The sequence below is a fragment of the Phodopus roborovskii genome, unplaced genomic scaffold (genome assembly GCF_943737965.1).
Source record: "Phodopus roborovskii unplaced genomic scaffold, PHOROB, whole genome shotgun sequence".
Lineage (NCBI taxonomy): Eukaryota > Metazoa > Chordata > Mammalia > Rodentia > Cricetidae > Phodopus > Phodopus roborovskii.
In genome coordinates this window covers 4,140,304-4,166,901 of record NW_026126418.1, presented here as the reverse complement: position 1 = coordinate 4,166,901, position 26,598 = coordinate 4,140,304, and the positions used below count along the sequence as shown (strand labels likewise).

General features: G+C 42.1%; 1 protein-coding gene across 7 annotated transcripts in view; it reads right to left on the bottom strand.

Annotated features, from left to right (window-relative positions):
- Hipk3 (homeodomain interacting protein kinase 3) overlaps positions 1-21,633 on the bottom strand; it is a 74,009-nt gene extending 52,376 nt beyond the window's left edge. For 4 of the 7 annotated variants that reach the window (XM_051184047.1, XM_051184053.1, XM_051184048.1 and 1 more), the window contains exon 1: positions 21,597-21,633. In XM_051184047.1, the coding sequence (XP_051040004.1) occupies positions 21,597-21,618 (22 nt within the window). In that variant the 5' untranslated portion in view covers positions 21,619-21,633. Of the gene's footprint in view, positions 1-19,276; positions 19,307-19,733; positions 20,089-20,468; positions 20,618-21,596 lie in introns of those variants that run through there. The other 3 variants (XM_051184050.1, XM_051184051.1, XM_051184052.1) reach the window with 3 other exon arrangements.
- Between the last annotated feature and the right edge of the window lie 4,965 nt (positions 21,634-26,598).

Genomic DNA, 26,598 nt, shown 5'->3' with positions numbered 1-26,598 from the left:
TGCATAATACTGGGTCTACTAGAAAAGGAGAGCAGGATCCAAGACAAAAATACTTTGCTAACATTCAATTTATTAGCTAATATAAAACTGAAATATTTTCTGTCAAAGTTAACTATGCCTTGTACGTAACAGAACTAATTAAATAATCAAACATGAGTCAATAGTTTCTTAAAGTCTCCTAATTCAATTTCAATTCCACTTGTACAAACCTTCATTTTTGAAAGATCTTCCTTCTTGAAAACCAGTTTTATATATCTGTATATAATACATATAAAGTTTACCATTTGTACTATTTTTAAGTTTACTATTCAGTGGCATTAAATATATCCCCAATGTGGTATAATTATGCCTCCCTCCTAACACTACCTTCTTTTGCAACTGAAACAGGGACCCATCTCAAAACTCCGGCAACCATCACTTGTTTTCTATGAACTTGACTTCAAGATATACTTCAAAAGTAGACTCATATTTCCCTTTTTAGAATAATGCCAAGGTTCATCTATGTTGTAACATGCAACTGAATTTTCTTCCTTTGTAAGATTAAGTGGTATTTCATGAATGTACATATGACATTTTATTCATCCACTTATTCATTCACAGACACTAGAGTTGCTTCTATTTTTGTGTTACTTTGTTCTTTGCTATGTATATCAAGCTTGACTTGAATTGACAGAGAGCTGCCTCCCCTGCCCCTCCATAGTGCTGGGATTAAAAGCTTACATCTCTAATCTTAATAGCCTATATATTCCACTCAGGATGCACAGACAGATGTATATCTTATGAGTTCAAAGCCAGCCTGGTCCACATGTTGAGTTCAATGACAACCAGAGACCTTACCTCAAAAAAAAAAAAAAAAAAAGGAAAGGAAAGAAAGAAATCATCAACTAATACATTAAAATAAGTAGGTGGGTTTACTGATGCTTTCAAAATGAACTTAATTGTCTCTAAAGGAAAACAGGCTTGTTAGGCAGTGGTAGTACACACCTTTAATCCCAGCACTCAAGAAGCAGAGGCAGGATGATCTCTTCTGAGTTTGAGGCCAACCTGATCTACAGAGATAGTTCTAGATAGCCAGATAGTTCTAGATACACAGATAAACCCTATCTTGGGGGGGGGCTGGAACAGGAAATTAAACATGCAATTAGAAGTTGCCATATGAGGCAAAGGTATGTTGGATGACAAAACTTTTCCCAGGGAAATGATACATATGGATATGGAGTCGATGGCAGACCGAAGGACAAATACAAATAAAGCCCACCCTGGTGAACCAATGAAATTTATTGGGGTTGCTCACAGGAGTATGGGTGAGAGGTTGTTTATAGGAGCAGAAATGACTCACAGAGAGCTGTACCACCCAAGCCCATCCCAGCACAAATGACAGCTCACAAAGCTGGGAACCTGGAGCACACAGTACAGACAGATCCACAGGTTGGACAGTATCCTTTCCAGGTGCCTCAGTTGGTCCAAACCTCTGCCAGACAACTCAGCTGGTTCCTGTTTCTTACAGGCAGCTGGTCTGGTCTCAGAGTCTTCCTTTCTCATCTCCCCTTGTCTGAGAGGGGCTTTTACTGCTAACTCTCGCAGGGGTGGGCCTAGTGAATCTGGTGAGTTTCAAGGACTTCCCAAAGATACTTCAAGTTGTTCACCTTTTTTGCTTAAGGATCTTCCTGGGGGATGGAAATGTGTCAATCTTGAGGAAAATGTTACACAAAAATGAACCAATGCACAAATTAATCCCAGAACAAAATCAGCATTGCGTCTACCTTTTACTGCTGCAAATAATGCTGCGGGAGCATGAACACACAAATATCTCTTTTATTCTTTTGTGTATATGCTTGTGAAGTGTAACTGCAAGGTAATAATTTTTACTTTTTCAAGTCAGTAACAGTGTTCAATTGCAATCCATTTCTTAAGCTTATTTCTGCACAACCTTATGAACACTTTGCTTTATCAGTCATCTGAATGGGTGTTAAGTGGAACCCCTTTGCTCATCAGCACTCCTACACTGATGCTTACAGTAGCCTGATGTCATCTGGAGCTTGACAAGAAATCTGTTCATTGACTGGAGCTACTGACGGAAATGTTAAAACATCAGACCCCACACTAAGCTCTAGGCACACTCACAAGCAGAGCATCAGCAAATCACTACTGAGCTCCCCCCAGTTTCTTTAAGCCATATGCTGAAAAGTAAAGAGATCTTTTTTTTTTTTTTTTAAACACAGGGTTTCACTGTGTAGCTTTGGCTGTCCTGGAACTCGCTCTGTAGACCAGGCTACCCTGGTCTGCTCTGCCTCTCAAGAGCTAGGATTAAAGGCGTGCATCACTGCAGCCAGACTCATTAAATTATTTTTTAAAACCACACTTAGGCCAGGTAGTGGTGGCGAATGCCTTAATCCCAGCACTCAGGAGGCAGAGACAGGCAGATCTCTGTGAGTTTGAGGCCAGACTGGTCTACAGAGCCAGTTCTAGGACAGCTAGGGATACACAGAGGAAACCCTGTCTCGGAGGATGGAGGGATGGCTCAGCAGTTAAGAGCAATGGATGCTCTTCCAGAAGATCCAGTTTCAATCCAGCACTCACATGGCAGCTCACAACTGTCTGTAACTCCAGTTCAGGGATGTGATACCTTCACATCAACATACACACAATAAAGTTAAATAAAGTATTTTTTTTTTAAAAAAAGAAACCATCTCAAAAAAGAACAAAACAACAACAACAAAAAAAACCATACCTTGTGTGATAGCACATACACATCAATTTTAACCTTTACTACATAAAGATTCAAGGCCAGCTTGAGCTACAAAAGACCCTGTCTCAAAAGATTGTTTTTCAATACAATCAAGCCTACAATTTCAGGCACATGAGGGCTGAGGCAAGAAGTCACAATAGACAACTTAATGAAACACTCTCAAAATTAAACGTGTGTGTGTGTGTGTGTGTGTGTGTGTGTGTGTGTGTGTGTGTGTGTTGAACGATGGCTAGGCAGATATCAAGTGCTTGCAACCTGAGTTTGACTCCCAGAAGTCAAATTTTAAGAAGACAGACATGGTGGCACATATGTAATCCCAGCACCGGGGAAGTGAAAAGCAGCAAATCTCTGGAGCTCACTACCAAACTAGATAATCAGAATTTAAAAATAAACAAAAGCTGTCTCAAAAACAGAAGAGGCAAATGAGATGTCTCAGCAGACCAAACACTTGTTATGCAAGCCAGGCTACCTGAGTTCAAACCCAGAATCCACAAAAAAGCTAGGCAGTGGTGATAGACTCCCAGCACTTGAGAGGCAGAGGCAGATGGATCCCTGTGAGTTGAAGGACAGCCTGGTCTACAGAGCGAGTTCTAGGAATGTCAGGGATACATAGGAAACCCTGTCTCAAAAAACAAAACCAGAATCCACCACAAAGTTGTCCTCTGCCCTCCCATGTTCAGGCATTATGGCATGCATATGCCCACACATCATATGAACTAACATTAACATGCACATGCCCACACATCATATGCACTAATATGCATGCACGCACACATACGCACACATACACACACACACACACACACACACACACACACACACACAAATAAAATCTTGAAATAACATTTAAGGTGACCAGGATCTAAGAAATTATACATTAGGCCATCATCTGACCTCCATAAGCTTACCACACCCATCCACATGTCCACCCACAAATGAGCACACACAAGCAGGCAAGCACATATGCACAAAGGGCATGGCGATGAACCTAAGTGATGGAGAACTTACCTGCCATGTGGAAGGCCTTAGGTTAAATCTCCAGAACCACAAAAAGAAAAAATAAGACCACACAGACACACACAATAAAAAAAACCTAAAAATTAAAGCCAGACATGGTACCTGGTTATATAAACTTCTAATCCCAGAACTCAGAACTCATTGAGTCTGATCTGAGGCCAGCCTGGTCTATATAGTGAATTCTAGGACAGCCAAGGTTACACAGAGAGATTCTGACCAAAAAAAAAAAGAAAGAAAGAAGGAAAACATAATCAGTAGTGAAAATGTCTAAAATTGCTAGAATGAATGAATGAATAAAAAGTATGCCTTTAAAAAATATTTAGCTAGGTGTCATGAGCAGGCCTAGAAATCCAGTATGTGGGGAAGTGAAGGAGGATCATTGCTATGGTTCAGGGCCAGCCTGGATACATAAGAAAATAATGTCTCAATGGGGAGGAAAGAGATGTTTTTAACGTAAGAAAATAGCTCAGGACACTAGCATAGTATTCCATAGTAAACAAGGCTTAAAACATAAAAAATTAAAAATGAAGCCCGTACTTCATAACTCCATTTTTAAAGCTAGTAATATAACACAATTGCTTGAGGGAAGTTATCTTAGGGATATTGTTTGTTCCATTGGAAATAAGCTCAGGTAAGGAATGGTTCATTCTTCACAGTGATCCTATGATTCTGTTCCTTTTCTGAACTCACAAATCAGCTCTTTCAAACACATTAAGTAGATGTGGGCTCACTGATGCTTTCAAAAATGAACTTTTTGTCTCTAAAGGAAAAGAGAATACAACAGGAAATTAAACAATCCATTAAAGCTGCCTAATGAGGTAAATATTCCAATAACCTTTAACCTGATGCCATCCACACAGATGGATCATCTTAGGTGAAAACAGCCTGGCCAGGGTTTATGGCATATAGCAAGCAGATCTCTATGAGTTTGCATCCAGGCTGGTGTACCCTGTCTCAAAAATAAGCAAAACAAAAACAATAATAAAAACAGCCTGGCTATAGTATTATAATGTCTAAAATAAACGTGTTCAAAAGCCATATTATTTGGGCTAAAGTTACAGTGCTGCTGCACAATCTAATTTTCAATTCAACTTTTTAAGTGGTAAATGAAGCTAGCCCTCTAGGAGAGTTACATCACATCCATCACTATCAATGTCTTACCTCAACCACAATGGGTATCAAATATTTTAATATTAGTCTAATTCTACCACCACCTCACTTATCTGAGGCAAGGTTTGGCCTAGTTCTCAGAGTCACATGTGTAGTTTAAAAGTTTTATCATTTGAGAGCCAGCAAAATGGATCAGTGGGTAATGGCACTAGCCCCCAAGCCTGATGACCTGGGTTCAATCCCCAGGACCCACACAGAGAGAACTAGATGCCATCTGACCTCCACAGCATGCCCCCACCACACACACAAAATAATTGTAACAAAAAATATTACAAAGTGGACATGATGGGAAATGCCTTTAGTCTCAGCACTCTAGAAATGGCAGATTATTTGAGGCAAGCAAGATCCAGGATAGCCTGTCTCAAAAATGAACAAAAAGGAAAATGTTCTAGCATTTCAACGGTAACAGTTTTAAGTGCCTAAATTTTCATTTATGAATGACAATAAAACCTATAGTAACTGTTGCTACTTCTGACATCTGTTGTGGAATATTCCATTACACTGTGTGTGAATATGTCACTGTGATTAGTTTAATAAAGGAGCTGACTGGCCAATAGCTAAACAAAATAAAGTTTGGCAGGCGAGCCAGACTAGGAGAATGCTGGAAGAAGGGCGGAGTCTAGGAGGTTTTTAGCAAAAGCAGGAAGAAGCAAGATGAATGTGCCATACTGAGAAAAGGTAACATGCCATGCAGCAAAGCACAGATAAGAAATATGGGTTAACTTAAAATGTAAGAGCTAGTTAGCAATAAGCCTGAGTCATTGACTAAGCATTTCTAATATTAAGCCTCTGAGTAATTATTTGGGAAGTGGCTGAGACACAGAGAAATGCCACCTACAGACATCAATAGTTATTTTGTAAAAGAAATTGAAGGCTTACTAATTTATTTGTAAATTTATAATTGTGCACTATTTTTCAAATAATCAAATTAGGCCTCCCCCTCCCAAAGAAAATGGTGTGGTGGCACATACCCATAATCTCAGCACTTAGGGAAGTGCAGACAGGAGAATCAAGAGTTCAAGGTCATCCTCTGCTACACAGCAAGTCTGAAGCCAGGCTGAGATACAGGAGACTCAAATTTAAAATGAAGTTACTTGATGCCTCATGCTGTAACTACTTTGTGTCTTCTACAGACAGAACTGGCAGCTATTTCAGTTCAGTGTTGCTATCCCCCCTACCCTACACCATCCAAAAGAGAAAGAAAAACAAAAAACAAAACAAAAAAGTTGGCCAGTTAGAAAGGGCATGTTATGTTATTTTGGGTTGGTTTGGTTTTGTGTTGGGGGAGCTCAGAGGACACTGTCCCCTCTGCTTAGGTTTTGAGACAGAATCTCACCAGGTAGCTCAGAATGGCTTAACATGAAGAGGAAGTTTTTCAGGAGGGAAGGACAGACAATCTATCTGTCTTCAGTTAATGATCCCCCAAAACTGTAATCCTAGAATGAACACCTGTGGTTTAGCATGACTTTCATAATGCTGCATTTGTCTTTCATTACATTTCACTCACATGCTCATTAGTCTCCAAATAAAGCACAGAACTTCCTACAATAGGACTCATACAGACTTTACATATTCCCACCTCTCTAAGACTAAAGACCAAAAAGAATCTGAGTCTCTAAATGTCTCAATGCTTAGTGTACAATGCCCACACAGACTTATATTTTATCCATTTCACTTTAAAGTACATGCTGCAATTTTACCAAATTGATCATCAACCTCTCAAAGAAAAACCAAAGTTACAAAAAGTACATACTATGAAAGTTTGACTTTACTCAGCTGGATGTGGTGGTACATTTTTATAAGCCCCAATACTCAACAGGGAAAAACAGGACAGAGTTAAGGACATCCTTGGCTACCTAGCTAGTTCCATCCAGGCTAGCCTAGGCTATATGAAAAATCCTGTCTCAAAATCCAAAATAAAACATATGTTTTACCTAATTAAAGCTTACAATTTTGCTGTATGGTGGAAAATGCCTTTAGTTGCAGTACCCAGGAGGCAGAGATAGGTGGATCTCTTGGAGTTTAAGGCCAGCCTGGTCTACAAAGTGAGATTCAGGACAGCCTAGGGTAATACACAGAGAAATCCTGTCTAAAAAAAAAAAAAAAAAAAAAAAAAAAAAAAACTTTTATTCATCTAATGATATTAGAAATAAATTTAGCCATCAAAAGATCTAGTCATACTTTGGTAAATGGGGTAAATGATGTATGATAGGTAAGTCACATAAAGGAAATGAAAGCCAAAAGACATTTTTAAAAATCCAGAGGCTAGAGAGATGGCTCAACAGTTAAGAGCAATAGTTGCTCTTCCAGAGGACTCAAGTTCGATTCCCAGCACCCACCACAGCTCACAACTGTCTATGTCTATAACTCCAAGTTCTGGGAATCTGACACCCTCATACCAATGCACATTACATAATTTTTAAAAATGGCAACCTCGCTGATAAAGAAAATATAAAACCCACAGACATATGCCATTGTACAGCCATGAGACTGCCAAAGGGCAGTAGAACAGCACCCAAAGAGAACAAGAATATGTGTAAACGCTGGGGGGGAAAAAAGTGCACTTGCTTTAGACAGCAAAGGCAAAGATAAGCACATTCCACAGAGCAGCAGTTCTCCAGGTATATGCCCTACCCAGCTACCCAGACGGATGTTCACCAGCCCTCCAAGGAAGCAAATAGAATAATGCTCCCTTCACTGCTGCATACAGTAATGAATTCTGAAATACTCCGCTGCCATACGACTGGGTATTGCAGTTTACTCCTACAATACTAAGTAGACAATACAAATGTGACTCTTAAGGTTGAGGGTCTTAGCTCAGTGCTTAGTGCTTGCCTAGGTACCTAACACTAGAGAGAGAAAAAATACAACTGCCATATATTTGTATAACACACACACATAATAATTAAGATAAAACTGGTTTTAAAATGCACACCAATTTGTTTCAAGTGTTAAAAATGGGGAAAGTTCAACTGGGCACTGGTGGCTCACACCTTTACTCCCAGCACTTGGGAGGCAGAGGCAGGCAGATATCTCTGAGTTCAATGTCAGCATGGTCTACAAAGATAGTTCCAAGACAGCTAGGCTACATGAAGAAACCCTGTCTGGAAAAAGCAAAAAAAAAAAAAAAAAAAAAAAAACCAAAAGGGGGTGGGGTGTTCATGTTATACTAAAAAACAGAATGAACTAAAATGGATGATGTTATGAGTGGTGCATCATTTACTATGTACTATTATTTACTTTAACTAAGACAAAGCTCTAAAATCCTTAGGATTCAAAGGAGCTGGCTGGGTGCCAGATACCAAAGATGCACACTTTCAGTAGATGTTCAAGTCCCTAACACCAAATGACACGGGACTGAAGCTAGAGAAATGGCTCAGCAGATAGGAGCCCCTGCTGCTCTTGCCGAAGTTCTGGGTACCCACAACCTTGGCAGCTCACAACCATCTATAACTCATCCCAGGGAACCTAATGCCCTTCAAGACTCCATGAGCACTGTACACTCAGACACACACAAATTCATAAAATATGTAAATATTTGTTTTTGTAAATATTTTTAATATGCCTTTAAAGAGGGAAATGAAATGTTAATATCTGAGAAATATGGAAGAGACAGGAATTTTGTAACATTCATATAACTTCTCCATATGTCTAGATTTTCACTGTAGCAGTAGAAGAAGCAATTCTGTTCAGGCCATTCACTTTAACTGAACTATAAAGCACATAAAATCCCAAACTCTCAGTCAAGTCCCTGGCCAGCCTTTTGGTTTTGCTTTCTGAGACAGTCTCCACTGTGCAGCCCAAGCTGACTCATCATCCTCCAAGCATCTTACTGAATGTCAGACTAAGTGTTACCATGCCTGGACTACCAGGTCTTACTGGCCTATTTTGGATTAAAAAAAAATAATAATAATAAAGTAAGAAAGTAGTCATAAGTAGTGAATATGAATCTATTTATGTAAAGGTAAAGGGCATTATCTTAAGGTTTTTGTTTTGTTTTAGTTTTTGGTTTTTCAAGAAAAGGTTTCTCTGTGTACCCTTGGCTGTCCTGGAATTTGCTCTGTAGACCAGGCTGGTCTCGAACTCAAGAGATCTACCTGTCTCTGCCTTGCCAGTGCTGGAATTAAAAGTGTGCACCACCATGCCTGGCTCGTGACCTTTCTTTAAGGAGTGTGTATGAGGCAGCATAAGTAGAACTTGGAGAATGGAACTGCATAGCCTGTAATTTTCTGACAAAGTAGTGCCTAGTCAGTTTGTGCCACTGTTACGTCACTCCGTACATATTTACAAAAGTTAAAACGTGTCTTCTCTGAAATAGAAAATAAGCTGTTGATGTGAACAAAAGTTTCATCTTTCAATCATTAATTGTCACAATTTAAAATACCTGCACTACTTTGTGTGTCTCTTTGGCCACTACTTTATCCGGTAACTTTTATCCAGTGAAGTGAACTACTTCACACAAACATTTGCACATAACCAAACCACACAAATAAAGCTTCCTAAATGGAGTCTATTATCTGAGGTGCCTAGGAAACATTTTATTTGAAAATACTGAAGCCTTGGGTATTTTCCAGCAGTATTGTGGAGAAGGCATCTAGAGAATGTGTTGACTATACACAATCTCCATGTTAAATAACAAGCCTGATCTGACTTAGCAAAACACTCCAGCTTTTGGAATGGAAAATGACCTGTTGGACATTTCAAAGGTGCTAGAAATCACCCTACCAATCCAAATCAGTCTAAAAGGGGGACTACTCTTACTAGTACACATAACTTCCTTGATTTTTCTTAAGCAATCGAAGATCAACATCAGAAATAGAAATACTGATTGGCACCCAGAGACCTAGGATAGAACCAAACACGAAAAGCCAATGAAATGATATTCTGCTGTACTCATACACTGGTGCCTAGCCCAATAGTCATAGAGGCTTCACCCAAAAACTGATGGAAACAAATGCATAGACCTATAGCCAGACACTAGGTAGACCTCAGCGAGGGAATGATTGTAGAAGCCAGTGGGGTCAAGGACATCACAAGGAAACCCACAGAATTAACTAACCTGGGCTCATAGGAGCTCACAGAGACTGAACCAGGGAGCCTGCATGGGACTATGTTACAGTCATGTAACTTAGTCTTCTTGTGGGAACTCCAAGCAATGGGAGCAGAGGCTATCTCTGACTCTATTGCCTGCTTTTGGGCAACAACTGGATTGTCTTGTCCAGCCTCTATAAAAGAGGAGGTGTCCAGTCTTATTACAACTTGATATACCACGACTGGTTAATATATAAGGGAGGCCTGCCCATTTCTGAAGACAAATGGAGACGGAACAGGAATTGAAGGGGGTGGGGACTGGGAGAAGCTTCAGCTGGGATATAAAAACAAACAAATAAATGAAAAAAGGAAATACTGATTGGCTGAAATTGGGTTTACGTAGTACTTTCTTGAAATAAACTTAAAATTAAAAATCAAATTTAGCTCATGAAGCTGGGCATAATGACATACATTTTTAAACCCAGTACTCAGGAGGCAGAGGCAGGTGTTTCTCTATGAGTTTGGGGCCAGCCTGGTCTACATAGGGAGTTCCAGGACAGCCAGAGCTACATAGTGAGACTCTGTCTCAAGGAAGAAAACAAAAATATCAGTTCATAAAATCTCAGTTCAAAAGGCTGTTTGCATTAATATCTACCAGTGAACTGTTCAAAAGAATAAGTAGCTAGAGAAGTTCAGTTTATGAACAACTCCCTTACAAGTATATATGTAACTTTTCTACTTGTATGTGTAACATGCACACAAAGATCTTACTACAAGATCATGAAAAGATACATAGCATCATCTAAGTTATTCAATTACTATAAAATTATAAAACAATCAGAAAAAAATATTTTCTTAGTCGTTTTAATGTTCATTTTTTTCAATCAAAATACATATAAAACCTGACATACAGAGTTAGCTGTTTATTAGAACACACTATACATAACAGGTGTCATCATGACATTCTTATACATATTGTTCTCATATTCTCATAACCCTTGCCCTCTCCTGTTCTCCTCACCCCTACTAACTGCCTCCTTCCCGACTTGCCCCATTTCTCAGTCCTTTTGTGTATGTGACCCATTGAATCTCATTAGGGTGTTTACAGGAGCACGTGTGAGCTTGTACATCTTACTGATGAGCATCAGTAAGTAACTACATAGAAATCTTCAGCAGTAGAGCTCCATGAGCCCCTTTCCTTCAAATGACAGGACGTTGACAGATCCAATTCTGTGCAGAACACATGCAAGGAATTGCAGCTGCTGTGAGTTCAACAGCCACGGGGCTGGAGAGATGGCTCAGCAGTTTAAAGTGTAGTTCCCAGCACCCACTTGAAACTCCAGCTCCAGGGAATCTGTTGCCCTCTTCTGGCTTCCACAAACTTGCGACAGACACACACATGCACACACACACAAAAAAAAAAAAAAATCTTAATTAAAAAATTCATTTTAAAAAAAGGAGTACAAGTCATGCCATACCCAGAAGTCAGTGTTCCACAACCAACCCTCAAATGTGTCTCCCATTCTTTCCTCTTTTCAATGATCCCTGAACCTTGATTCTCTTATTTTAAATAATATAGTAACAGCCTACTTTCTGCATGCCTAACTTACTGGTCTGCTTTTCCCATTTGTTAACATTATAATGAATCCAATATTCTTTCTTTAGTACAGATACTCAGAAAGGGGTAAATAATATTTTGGAAAGTACAACTGCACAAATTTTACTAAAACAACCATCCCCAAAAAGCTTTTTCAGATTTAAATTTTTTATTTACTTGATTTATTTCATGTGTACTACTGTTGTGCCTACATGTATGTCTGTGTAAGGGTGTCAGAGCCCCTGGAACTCGAATTACAGACAACTAGTTGCATGCCATGTGGGTGCTGGGAATTGAACCTGGGTCCTCTGGAAGACCAGCCAATCTCTCCAGCCCCCAGATTTAAACCTGAGCTCAATCCCCAGAATTCAAAGACTATGAAATTATCCTCTTCCTCCACCCATGAGCCTTGATATGAGTATTTGCCTCCCACTACCACCCACAATAAGTACTTATAGATAAATAATGAGAGCTTGTTATGTTTGTTTTTATATGTTTGGTTTTGATTTTTGAAGACAGGGGCTCACCCTGTAGCTCCAGCTGGCCAGGCTGATTTTGAATTCACCCAGCTCTACCTGCTTCTGCCTCCCACATGCGAAGTTAAAGATATGAAATGAATAACATTTCATTTTTACAGCCAAAATCTATGATCCAGCTACCAACAAAATGCTAAAGATATTACAAACTCAATTATTTTGGGGCTTAGAATAATTATTTCCTAATTTTATATTTACAACTAATTTAATTACTTATACTATCTCTACCAAAACTAAAATTGACACACACAAAAAAATGTTTTCTTTCATTTTGTTTTAAGAATATAATGCCCCATACATACTCAGGAGTATATAGGCAGCACAAATTAGACTTGATGGGGAAAAACCAAAAATAAATAAATAAATAAATAGAAGCAAAGGCATGAGGTTGGTAGAAGCAGGAAAGTGGGGGTAGATCTAGAAGGACTTCAAGAAAGTATCAAGAAAATATCAAAATACAAGGTATTTTGGCACACACCTTTAATTCCCCGAAGGGAGTAGGCAGAAGGAAAAATTTTAAGCCACTCGGATGTAAACAGTAAGCCCCTCCAGGTCAGCCAGGATCAAATGGTGAAACACTGTCTCAACAAAGAGTATGAAATTCTCAAAGAATGAAAATATACTTCCAAAATGACATAACAAAGCTGGGCATAGTATAACATACCTTTAATCCCAGCACTCTGGAAGGACAGACAGGTGGATTTCTGTGAGTTGGAGGCCATCTTGGCCTACATAGTGAGTTCCAGAACAGCCACAAAACACCAAAACAAAGCAACAACAATTTAAAAAAAAAAAAAAAAAAAAAAAAAAAAAAATGAAGGGCTGGAGAGATGGCTCAGGGGTTAAAAGCACTAACTGTTCTTCCATAGGACCTGGGTTCAATTCCCAGCAAACACATGGCAACTTAAAACTGTAATTCCAGTTCCAGGGGACCTGGCATATATGGCAAAACACCAATGCACATAAAATAAAAATTAAAAAGAAAAAAAAAAAAATGAAGCCAAGCATAGCGGTACACACCTTTAATTCCAGCACTCAGAAGGCAGAGGCCAAGAAAGTGGATCTTTGTGAGTTCTAGGCCAGCCTGATCTACATAGAGAGTTCCAAAATATCCAGGGCTACAAAGAGGCATTGTCTCAAAGAGAGAGAGAGAGAGAGAGAGAGAGAGAGAGAGAGAGAGAGAGAGAGAGAGAGAGAGAGAGAGGTTCAAACCAGCCTACAATATAAAAGAAGCAGTGATGAATAGAGCATCATGACTTCTGGTTCTACAGCAGCATAACCTGTCATTTTCTTTGCAATTTTGTCATTACATCCTATTTAATCTCAATTAATTATACATTTAAAGCCCTCAGAATTATTTTAAACTATACTTTGGAAGTAATGTCTCTTGAAAGCAATATCCAACTTTCAATGTTATCACTCTAACTTATTAACTATTTAAACTGAAGCATTATGTATCTAAAGCCATGTAGTTTACCAAACTTACAAGACTCTGTCTTATTAAACAGCACAGTATAGCGGGTGGTGGCACGGGCTTTTAATCCCAGCACTGCACTCGGGGTGCAGAGGCAGACAAATCTGAGTTCAAGGCCAGTCTACAGAGGAATTCCAGGACAGCCAGAGATACACAGAGAAACCCTGATTTGAAAAACAAATAGCACATAACAGAAGCATAAAAAAAAAAAAAAAAAAAAAAAAAAAGTATTTTCAGACCTTCATGTATTTGCCTTCTATACTGGAAAACATTTTGTAAGCAAATAATTACCTGCAAATGTTTCAGTTTACTATTTTGTTCAAAAGAACTCTAAAATATTTTGTAAAAATTTATGAACAAACCCAACAAAATGTGGAGGTATTAAAGAATCTTAAGTTAGCTGGCTTTGGTAACCCATATGTGTAACATCAACACTCTTGCGCTGAGGCAAGAGAAGCTAGCTAGCCTCAGTTATACAGGAAATTTTAGGGTAGTCTGAACTACAGTTATATACTGTCAGAAAGTGAGAGAGAGAGAAAAGGATAAAGAAATAATTATAGGCATTTTTAATATAGTGGGGGTTTTTGTTTGTTTGTTTTGTATTTTCTACCAAACCTTCAGATAAATTTCTTGGTAACTACATGTAATCAAATATAATTTATAATAATAAACTAAAGGCTGAATGACACATATTCTACACATATTCACTTTTTTCACAGCCCAGGCTGGCTTTGAACTCACCATGCACCTAAGGACAGACAGGGTGGAACTTGTGACCCTCTGGCCTCCACCCACAAGTGGTGCTGAAACTTCAGGCATAGACCACTACAACCCTGTCTGATATTCTACTGGGGATCAAGCCAGAGCCTCATGATGCTAGCCAGCACTTTTCCATTGGAGATACATCTCCAGGCCTAATCCAATTAATATAATGCTCATCATATGTAAACAAATTTCTCAAACTAAGAAGTGTTTTCCAGCATAAAACAACTGAATACATGTGACTAACTATAGCAAGCCTTTACATTCGATGTAACCAAATATTACACTAAGAATCAGTCCTTGGGGCTGGAGAGATTGCTCATTGATTAAGAGTACTTGCCATTCTTGCACAAGACCTGGGTAGCTACCAGCACCCAAGTGTCAACTCACAAACTTTAACTCTAGTTCAGAGGGAATCCACCCTCTCCTGGACTCTGCAGACACAAGACACACACGAGCACTTACATACATGCAGGCAAAATATTTATATACATAAAACAAATTTTTTTTTTCTGAGACAGGGTCTCAACTATGTAGTTCTAAATGTTCTGGGACTCACTATGTAGACTATAATATTTAAAAATAAAAATCATCAGGTTTAATCACCTTTAATCCCAGCTCTCAGGAGACAGAAGCAGGCAGGTCTGTGCGTTCAAGGTTAGCCTAGTCTACAGAGTGAGTTCTAGGACATGCTCCCACGCTCCAAAGCTACACAGAGAAACCCTGTCTCAAAAAAACAAAAACAAAAAAAAAAAAAAGCAAAAGTTACAGCTCAAATGAGTAATACACTTCCTTTAATTATTCTTCCCTGTGGTAAAGCTTCTGGTTTTTTTTGTTGTTGTTGTTTTTGTTTTGTTTCGTTTTGTTTTGTTTTTTTGGAAAGCATGATCTTTTTGGTTTTGCTTACTAAAGAGTAGAGGAAGGGAGGAGCATGAAGACCTGAGCGTGACTGTAGGATCTTGGGGTTGAAGGAGTATAGCCTCTTAAAAGTCATCCACTGACAACCACACATGTGCTATGGCAAACACATGGAGGAATACATGGAGGAATATGCAAACATACACCATTTAAAAAAAAAAAAAAAAAAGATGGGCAAAAAAATGCAAAGTAAAAATGAATCTGCAAATCTAGCCATTTTTTAAAAAGGAGATGCTGAGTCCAGTGGAGGCAGAGGCAGGTGGATCTCTTCTGAGTTTGAGGCTAGCCTGGTCTACTTAGTGAGCTCCAGACTAGACACTGCTACAAAGTGAGACCCTGTCTCAAAAAAAAAAAAAAGGAAAGAGAGTTAGAAAGAGCACAAGTCCGAGGTCAGCCTGGGCTACAGGAATCTGTCTCAAAGGCCTGGGAGATAGGTGGTGGGGGAAGAAATTGATTGAACTGACTGTGAAAAGAAAGAGGTCAAGTATGCTAGCACTGGTAATCCTGGCACCAAGGAAACAGAAGCAGGGGGATTAGAGTCAAGGCTGCCTGAGCTATAAACAGTAAGACCCTGTTAAATACAAAAAAAAAAGGAGGCAGGCTAAAGCACTGGATGTTATTCCTGAGGACCCAGGAATAACCACATGGTGGCTCACAACCATCTGTAACCTCAGTTCCAAAGGATTTGATGCCCTATCCTGGCCTCTACAAGCACCAGGCACACAAGTGGTGCACAGAAAAAACATCCATACACACAAAATAAAGCAAAATAATAAAACTTAAATAAATAAAAATAAAATGATGATTAAACTCAGGGTATAATTCAACCTATAGAGATCATGCTGAATGTGAGATCTTGGGCTCACCCCCAGCACAGGCAGATTATAAATAAATGCATGTCTATCAGCCTTAGGAAGTGGATTATGTGACAGGTATCAGAAGCCTGGGTTTTAATTTGACTTGACTTTACTTTTTAAAACAAAATATAAATACTGTAGAGTAATTATTACTCTAATTTATTAGGAATAGTAAATTCCATGCTCTTTGCCCTTCTGATTTCAGGGAAGCCTGTAATGTGAGACTTTTTTTGGGGGGGAGTGAGGCAGGGTTTCTCCTCTGTGTAGCTTTATAGACCAGGCTAGCCTCAAACTCACAGAGATCTGACTGCCTCTGCTGTCCAAGTGCTGGGATTAATGGTGTGTGCCACTGTCACCTGGCTTTATGTGAGATCTTTTTTAAAGAGCTTAAACACCTATAATCCCAGAGGGAATGAATGAACTTTTATACTCTTTTGTGTTTGTGTTGTTTTGTTGTTTTGGGTTTTTTGTTTTTAAATCAGCCAAACCTGGTGGTATTACTTGGGCAATAGAAAACCAGGAGTTCACTGCCAGCCTGAGCAACAGAAGACCTTAGTTCAAAACAACACAAAACGAAGATAAAGTAAACCCGCTAAGACAAAGGTAACCCTAGCCATGTCATTACGGGCATTATCAGCATGCTCCTGGTTCTTTCCACTTCCACATGAGTAGCTCCTAGGTCTCCAGCACCCACCCTGGTGGCCTTTATTTAGTGACATCAACTATCCACTGAGAGGTCCCTGACCTAAGAAATTCATTACCTACTTTGACAAACATTTATATACCTCCTTCCTGTGTCTAGCCTACCTCCATCTTGCACAATGACTAAGATCCAAAAGAACAACTACAACAGAGCTCTACTGTTGTGGCTCCCCAAGCCACTCTTAACTAAACCAACCAAAAGAAACTAACTGCTTCCTTAGTTGGACACACAATACTCTGTTAAAATTTTAATAAATAATCTTAGGGTGGTACACGCCTTTAATCCCAGCACTTGGGGGGCAGGAGGATGAGTTCAAGGCCAGCCTGGTCTATAGGGTGAGTTCTAGGACAGCAAGGGGTTTATAGAAACTGTCTGGAAAAACCAAAAATAATAAAATAAAATAAACAGCCTACCCTGGTTCAAAACTTCTGCTCCAAATACATATTCTTCAAGTTATAACCTTTTAAAGATACTAGGGAAGATCACTGCTTTTAAACAGATGAATTCAGAACCAGTAAGGACATTTACTATAATTCCTTTCATCCTATTTTTACATCACACTCAAATGTGTGCTGACAAAAGTCTGCTGAGAAAGTTCTCTTTTCCCACAGAGAGAAATAATACTACATCCTAGTTAAAGTGGAGGAGGGGCAGTACTTTTAAACAAACACCAATAAGATTCCTCCTTCTAACAAAGCTCTTGTAGTCCCTCTTCAGAAGTAGCTTCCAACTTAAACATGAAACACTAAGCCTGAACTCTGGACATTAAGAAATCAGGACAGCTGCAACCCACAAATTTTACAACAGGAATGTTTACTTTGGCAGCAACAATATAAGCATGTATCAAATTAGCCTGTGTGTTCTAATAACTACAAGGCACAATTTGTGGAAGGCTGTTTTTTAAAATAGAGAATTTCCAAGTGCTTGGAACATCCTTATGGCACTGTCATGACATCTTTTCACACCCAAGCTCAGATGAAACGCAATGGAAACAATGTTTCTTCTATGCCTCTGAATCAACCAAGAGGACAATTCTTATCTGCCTTATCTTATCATGCTGGATGAACTGCTACAATGGGAACTATTAGGAAGCTGACTCCTCCACCTCAAAGAAACAAACTTCAAAAGTCAACATAGGCACAATTATTCCATTTAAATGGATGTGCATGAATTACATTTTATTAACAATTCCACATTGTGAGGTTGACATTTTCTCCTTCCTCTTTTCCATATGTCTTCCCTGTTCATGCAGCAAATATTTAAAAACAAAAATTCAATCAAGAAGGTCGTTTAACAACTATTGCTTTTTGAAGTTGCAGGAAAGCAAGCCTTTAGCACTAGCATTAAACAAACAGCTATGTGTCAAGTACTATACTTGCTACAGCAACCAACCTCTGTAATTTGCAACCCTACTTTATGGTATCCTATGACAGATCATCCAAAAAATTAACAGAGTATAATCTTCAGCTTCTTCTCAAGCCTTCTCAAGCACGTTTACAAGAATTATCTCACAGAAACCATCTACTTTGATGAGACTCTAAAAACCCCATGCCCAGAAGCCAATGGCTGGTTTATAAACAAGATAATGACTAGTTCAATGGAAAAGGCATTATGACAAAATGCTAAGACTGCCTCACCATGTTATGATCTGCTTGCCTAATATGTATGTTTAGCTACTGTAGTCAGCAATGTCCAACATTTAATGGCCAGTTCTGGTCTAGACTTCAAGCTCATCTTACCTGTTTAAAACATTGGTGCTTCCCCACCACCACCACCCCATCTATCCTCCAAAATACTTTTTCTCTTTATAAATGTATTCCCTATGATCAAAAAGGAGGACCTAAGAAATAAATTCTCCCAAAAATACAATAACATATCCAACACTGAAAAAATCAGACATTCCTGTACATCTCTACTGTAACAAATTAAAAATAATCTAAATAATTCAAGAAAAATAACTGACACTGGCTAAGCACTAAATTTCACAAGTGAGAGCCTTTATAAATACTAGCATAAATATACCAAGAAATACCTTGTTCATTTAAAAATAAAGAACTTAGGTTATTTGGCTAAATTTCAGTTACTGGTAAGAGGCGTGAAGACAGAAGAATCAATACAAAAAAAAATTTTTAAAGGTCAAGTCATATTTTGTTTACTTAAAATACTGAAGCTTAATCATGACCTGTCTAAACCTTATCATTGCTCATTGTGTAAAATTAGCACTGCACTTGCGAGCCTAAGCAGAATCTAGACTTATCAAACATATGGCGAGACTTGCCCAGTTTCTGAAATAGTAAATGAAGGTGAAGCATTAAAATATTTTCCTTGGTAAACAATAGCAAAAAAGGGGGGGGGCTGGAAATGTTTTCATAATCTAATCAGAAAAAAAAACTCTTTAAAAATTTTTCAGGCACCCAGCAATTAAAATCTTGAAATTAAGTGAAATTGTTTGAAGTACCTACACTTCAGAGGCTGTAGCTTACAGCTGAAACCTAAAATAGAAAACAGAAAAATAAAAATCAGCAGATCTCTATACAACTCGAGGGTACACAGAAATGAAGACTGGCTCTTCAGCTATAACTTTTCCAGCCCAGTACCAGAGAGACACCAAAACAAAGTTGACGATAAAACCATGAGTTTTCCCTATAAACTGGGCCATAACCTGAAACCTGGGGGGTGGGGGGAGCCGCCGCCGCCGATGCTGCTAATAGAAGCTCCTTATAAGCAGCGAACTGACAGGTGGAAAAATAAATTCCCCAGCAGGCCAGCCAGAGGTTGTGAAAACACGGTTCAAGGACCGAACATGTTGTGACTGCTCTGTAACAGGTCCAAGGTAATTTACGCACACACCCTTCAGCGCAATCCCTCAAGCACAGATAAGAATGGGAAACAGCAGGCTTCGCCCCGACAGCCACGTACCATTTTACAACAGCCGTCTCCCCCCAGACAGGAAAACAGACATTCTGGTCCCGAGTGCTTTCCGCTGAGTTCTCCCCCGCAGCGCGAAGGCAGAGGGCCGCCGCCGCCGCCCGCCGTAACGAGAGAAGCCGGCAACAGCCCCGCCGCGCGGCCGCCACGCCTTCCTCCCGCCGCCGCTGGGGACGCGGAGCCGCGGATCACATTTCTCCTCCCCAACAATCACACGCACGCACGTCCCCGGAGTTGACACCCTCCAAACCCGCCGCCCCGCGACGCGGGTGACAGGGCCACCAAGCCTCCCGGGGCGCAGCCACGGGGCTGGGCGCTCCGGCAGCGTGCGTGCACGTCGGTGTTCGCTCCCATCAATGAAAGGAACGAGGTCTCCGTAGTGACGGCCTAGAGCCGCCGAGCCCAAACAGGGGGGCCCCGTGGGACCAAACAAAACTTCGGTTGCTGGGAAGAGCCGTTGCGCAACCCTGGCTTGGGGGAAGGCCCGGACCGCCCGGCGCGGCCAGGGCGGCTTCCCGGAGGCTGCGCCAAGCGCGCGCGAAAAGCACGCGCGAGCCCCGCGTCCGGCCGCCTCGGGCCTGGCGTGGCGCCGGCCTTCGGGAACCGCCCGGGGACGGCACTCGGCAACCGGGCGGAAACGGAGCCGCGGCGCTCCGAGGCTTCCCCCCGACCCCGAGGCCCGCGTCGCCGCGGCCGAGCTCCCCGCCCTTGCCCCGGCTGCCTTACCTTCCTAGACGCCCGCGCTCTCCCCGCTTCGGGCGGCCGCAGCCCTGAGCATGTCCGGGATGGGTCGCGGGGGCCGTGCGGAGACCCGGAGCCAAGCGCTTCAGCAGGCGGCGCCACCCAGCCGGGGCTCAGCCCCTCTCGGCGGCCGCTGCCATCTTGTCCTGGCGGCTGAGAGGAAACGGCGAAACACCCTCCCCCGACCGCTGCTACTGCTGCTGCTGCTGCTCTGGCTGCCGATCGCCGGGCCCGTCTCCCTCATCTTCCTTCCCGGAGACCCGGGGTGGGGACGGCTCGACTGGGGAGAGGGGCGGTGACACGCCGGCGGGCCACCGGGGCCTACGGGCAGCGCGGGATGCAGGGCCCGCGGCGGCGAGGGCCCATCTCCCCAGCCGCGAGGTTGAGACAAGGACGAGGAGGGCCGCTGGCGAGGCCGCGACGCCGGGGGCCTGCGGCTCCGACTCCTCAGGGCGCCGCGCTGCCGGCAGTCGTCACCCGGGCAGCTGCCGCGGGCCGCCCCGATCTCGGGCCCCTCCTCCACGCCCGCCGGCCTCGGCCGCCGCCTCCGCAGCGCCACCGCCCGCTCGGCCGCGCTGCGCGCCCAGCCCGGGCGGCCCCGCTCGGCTAGGGCCCCGGCGCCTCCGCGAAGCCCCTCCCCGGGGTCCGCCCGCAGCCGCGCCCTTGACGCTCGCAGCCCGCCAGGCGGCCCGCGCGGATCCAACCCTGAGCTCTCACGCCATCCCTCCCGCAGGATTAGCTCGGGTCAGCCCTCCTCTGCAGTTCTGAGCCTGACTCCGGGCCCACTCTGCCAAAAATACACGTTTAGAGGACGATCCTAATACCCAAAGAAGGGGTTCAGAGGCGGAAGCAGGATTTTACAGGCCTCTCCAGGCCGCCCCATCCTAATCCCCCTTCCCACCCCCTTTAGAATCTGTTTCTTGGCATTTTAGGAGTTTAAAAACAAAGAAAGTGAAGATGTTTAGCCAAATGAACCGTCTCAGTCTAAAATAGGTCCTTCCCGCTCCCCCATTCCAAAACAGCAGGAGACTTGTCACACCATGTCAAAGAATGAGGGAAGGACTGTTGGAAGTTTTCCAAGCGCACCACCACAGTCATTGGGAAGCTGCCCACCTCTAAGTTGATAATTCTCCATCGAGTTAGTTCCACACCCAGGCTAGTTTCTTCGCTCCTGGAAACTAGGAAATCGACAGAATGGTCCATTTCCACCCACGTAATCATAGAACCATGGAATTTGAGATGAAAGAATCTTACTGATGCATAGCCCAAACTCTTATGCTAAGACTGGGTTTTAGACAAGTTTCGATGATGACAGCAAGGTTATAGAGCAAAGCCTTAGTCTCCATCCCCTCTCTCCTCTATCTCCCCAGGAAGCAACTCAACTCAACCTTCGAAGCAACCCATCATTCAGTAAACCTATTTCTCCTGCTTCCTTTTGTTCTGAACAAATGTTTAACGTTACAACAACCCAGGGCACCTTTGTCTCTATAATGGAAGTGTCCTTTGCTTTCTTCACTAGGAGGGTAGAGTTTACTGCTGATGTGTTTCTCCACACACATTTTCTATTGCAGCATCTGGGACAGGATAAAGGGAGTATCAACTTGCTGGGTACATACTACTCCCTTATGGCCTGTTGCCTTTCAAACTGTGAGAAGATTGTGTAGAACGTCTTCAAAAATGAACGGGGTTAGAATGCCTCAAGGGGGGGGGGGAGAAAAATGATGTCTGACTTTTAGAAAAGGCGTGTGCATGAAATGGGAATATCGATGCAAGCCTGGAATACCAGGGTTGGGGAGACTAGGCAAGAGGATCCGGAGTTCAAGGTCTATGACAAGATGAGAGCAGTGTCAGAGACATCTTATTTTCCTTAGCGTTTACTTTGGATTTTTTTAAGGCAATAATAAAACACTATAAAATCAATACCCAAAAAAAAGTGACAATGATAGAGAAATCTCTCAAAATATTCCATTAGAATTAATTATCCAGAACTTTTGCAAGCATATCTCTAGCCCCCTAATGGAAGACTTTCATGATTTTTGTAGGTTGCTACATTTTTGAAGAGGCTGGAGGTGAGGACTTTTCCCCCTTTCTGCTGGGTGGTTTGCCCCACCCTCTTTCCTATGAATTCCAGAAAGAATTTCTGTCACCTTTCTTTTAACCATTACCTTGCCAGTGACTAAGTACAGTATCTAATTTAAAAGCCTCCTAATAAAGCTTGTTGAATAAACTTTAATGCAAGCCCTTCTTCTCAGTAAACCTATTGTCTCCTAACCTACTGTTTTTAATCTCTTCCCCTCAAATCCATTCTGAACTGCAATATACAATCTTTTAAACCCTTTAAGTTGCAGTTTGTTAAGTTCATTTTTAAAGTATGGTGGTTCTCAGCAGGATGTGGTGTCTCACTCCTGTAATGCTGGTACTCCAGAGCCTGAGGCCAGAGGTGATCCACCAGGGTTCAAGACCAGCTAGGGCTACATAGTTACTTCCAACCCATCTTAGAATACAGGCTACCTTCCTAGTCTCAAAATAGTGGAGTGTGGAAAGACTACTTATCCTCTTGTAGTTCCAAATTATTTTAAATACAGTCTACTTCTGACCTGGCGGCCCAGGCCTATGACCTCAACTCAGAAGACAGAAGCAGAAAGACCTCAATGAGTTCAAAGCCAACCTGAGCAATTTCCTGTGACCCATCTCAAAAAAGTTTTTAAAAAGGTCTAGGGAGTCCTAAAATTAAGGAATTCAATTCACTCCCCAGCAGTCATATAAAAAGCCAGCTTCAGTAAGCCCAGCAATGGGGAAGAAACAGGGGTCCCTGGGGTCTTTGGCTAGCCTGTCTAGTCATCAGTGAGCTCCAGGTTCCATGAGAGACTGTCATTGGACAGGGTGGAAAGTGATTGAGGAGAACTGACTTCAACCTCGGGCCTCCATGTACTTACAAGTAACACACACACACTCTCTGGGGGAATATAGCTCAGTTGGCAGAGTGGTCCTGGCCTAGCATGCTCAAAGCACTGGTATCAATCCCAGCTCTGCAGGACAGGGTGACATCCTTCTGTAGTCCCAGAACTGGGGAGGTTTTGAGTTTTTTGTTTTTTATTTTCTTGTTTTTTTTTCAAGACAAGAGTTTCTCTGTGTGTCCCTGACTGTCCTGGAACTCACTCTGTAGGCCAAGCTAGCCCTCTGTCTCCCAAGTGCTGGGATTAAAGATACAACAGCTTCACTTGTTTCAAAAGATAAAAGGAGAGAGAGGAAGGAGAGGAAGGAAGGAAGGAAAGAAGGAGAAAAATAGAGAGGAAGAAAGGAGAGGGGAGGGGGAAATTGAATACAGGAAGGAAAGAAAAGATATGCAAAAGGCATATAGCAGCAGAGAACAAAAACCTCAGGAACTAAGAGCTTGGAATGGAAGAAGGTAAGTGAAAGCCATGGAAGGTGGAGGGAGTCCAGGCTGGGCTCAGGACTTTATCCTAGGGCAAAGGGCGCTGGGACTAGGGAGGGAGAATGGAATGATCAAAGCTGCGACTACAATCTTTGGGTGAAAGTAGCCTCAGTGGATTCCATCTGTTTTCTAATTACTCAAAATTTCCTTCCCCTAGCTTTCAGTCTTTATCATAACCAAAAGCCATGTTGGCCCAAACGGGTGTCTTAAAACCTTCATAGGACTGGAGCACCTGAAACCTCATCTACTTTCTGTCTCCTTACTCCTGTTCTTCCAGTCATTTCTTTCTTGGGTGCCCCTTTACCCTTTCAATCCAGAGTCTTGATTTTTTTCCCCCCAGTACTGGAGACTGGACCTTGTACAAAGCACTGCTCTACCACTGAACAACACCCCTGTAGCAGTAATCGTTGTTAAAAATAAAAACTCAGAGTCAGATATTAGAGTTAATTCTGAAGATGAGAGAACCAAAACAGCCAGTCACTAGAGAGTTCTTACCTCTACCAATGCTCAGACCAAAGGGCGGATCCTGTCCTCAGACTACACTGCTTTCCTGTCTCCTGCCTTATATTCCTCTCTCTACCCAGCCCTATCACTCAAGTCTCTACCTCCTTAGTGCTGGAATTAAAGGCACAGCACCAAAGTGTTGGGATCAAACTTGTGAGCTCTGTTTCTCTTTTGGACAGATTCAGGGTGGCCTTGAACCAACAGAGATTCCCTCTGCTTCTGTCTCCCAAATCCTGGGATTAAAGGTGTGTGTCACCACTCCCTGGCCTCTATATCGCCGCTCTCTGATCTTCAGGCAAGCTTCATTGGCTAGATCATAAACAAAATATCACCACATACCCCAGACTCTTTTTTTTATGTTGTGATAGTCTCGCTAAGTTGCCCATGCTGACCTTGAACTTGTGTGCCTCCTTTCTCAGCAGCCCAAGTAGCTTCAATAACAGGTGCACCAGACCCAACAGAACTCAGTTTCTTTCTGTGTCTCCCAAAGGCCAGCCATCTTAGACACACTCATGTACATTTTCTGTCTTCCTCCGTAGGACTTTTTTTTCTTTTTTATCATTTGTTAGTTGTTTGATCCCCCACAGTCTAGAATAGGAACTCAATAAATATTTATAAAATGAAAGAATAGATTTTCTATGTAAGCAGAAAGAAGCTGTCCACAAACTCAGTCTGCAAGCAGTCACAGTCCTTGGACATCACCCACACACAAGGCCTGAAACCTGCTTCTTTCTCTTAAGTCTCCCTCCGCCTCCGATAGTCCTCTGTCCAGCTGAGGCCAGTCCTCCTTGCATCTGTCTCTTCTGAACTGCACACAGGTGTGAGTAGAGAAGCGGCCTTGCAGAGCCTTAGCACACACACCACGCTAAGGCTTCTATTCAAAGCCTTGCAGTTTCCAGAAAAACATTGGAACTCTGTCAGAGCCTGAGTCACCAACCCACCCACAGCCATCTTCCTCAAGGAAGTTGGGCTTTGAGTTTCGTGGTGGTTGTTTCCTCCACTACAGACCCTGGGTGTTCTTTCTTGCCTTTGGTCCTTTTCCCCCAGGGGGTGGAAAGAGCAGAGTGTGCCAGGTTAATCAATGAGCTCCCTAACTACAGATCAAGCAGGAAAACTTTATCTGGGGGCTTTTTTCTCCTCCTCTCAGGCGGTCCTGGCTTCCTCATGCAAATAATCTACCTTCTTCCTGGAGACCAGCTTTGTATATCTGGGCCTCAGGGAGGGGCAACTGGGTGGAAAAACTCATTAAGCTGGCTTCTCCTGCCCATATTTGAATAACTAAAAAGCCCACCAAATAACTAACTCTCTGCTCTCTCTGCAGCCCCATGTTCTGCTTCTCTTAAAAAAGCAAACAGGGCAGCCAAGATGGCTCAATGGGTAAAGGAGCTGGCTGCCAAACCTGACCATCTGAGCTCTATACCAGGATCCACATGGAGGAAGAAGAGAACTTCCACTATGTACCCTGGCAATGTTTCCCCATACCCTCACCCCCCAAAAATAAGCAAACAAACAAAAAACCATACAAATAAATGTATGTGTTTGTTTATTTTTAAACTGGGTGTGATGGCACAGTAGTAAACTCCCAGGCAATCTGATGAAGCAGGAAGGTTGCAAATTCAAGGCCTGCACTGGCAACTTATTAAAACACAATCAAAACAAAGACAGAAAAACAAACAGCCAGATATAATGGCACACCTTTAATCCCAGAATTTGGGAGACAGAGGCTTTGTGGGTCTCTGTGAGTTCTAGGCCAACCAGGGCCATGTAGTGAGACCCTATCTCAAAACAAACAAATAAAACCCAGTTTCACTCATTAACTAAGGTGAAAGTAGTGTGATACTAGAAAGTTGGGAAGATCGCTCATCAGGTAAGGGTCCAAAGGAGGCCCAGAGTTGGGACCTCATCACCCATGCAAATGCTGGGAGGCCAGGAAGCCTGACTGTAATCCCAACTTGTAAAAGGTGAAGATAGCATCTCCCATGGCAGGTGGGCTAGTTAGATGGTCAGACTCAGAGAGCTCTGAGAACCTGCCTCAACATATAAGAGGGAGAACAATTGAGGAAGATGACCAATGTCAACTTCTCCACACACATGCAAATAGTATCCACACTTGTTCCCGTTCCCACACCACAGAGAGAGATACATGCAAAAAATAAGTACCACATTAATATGGAA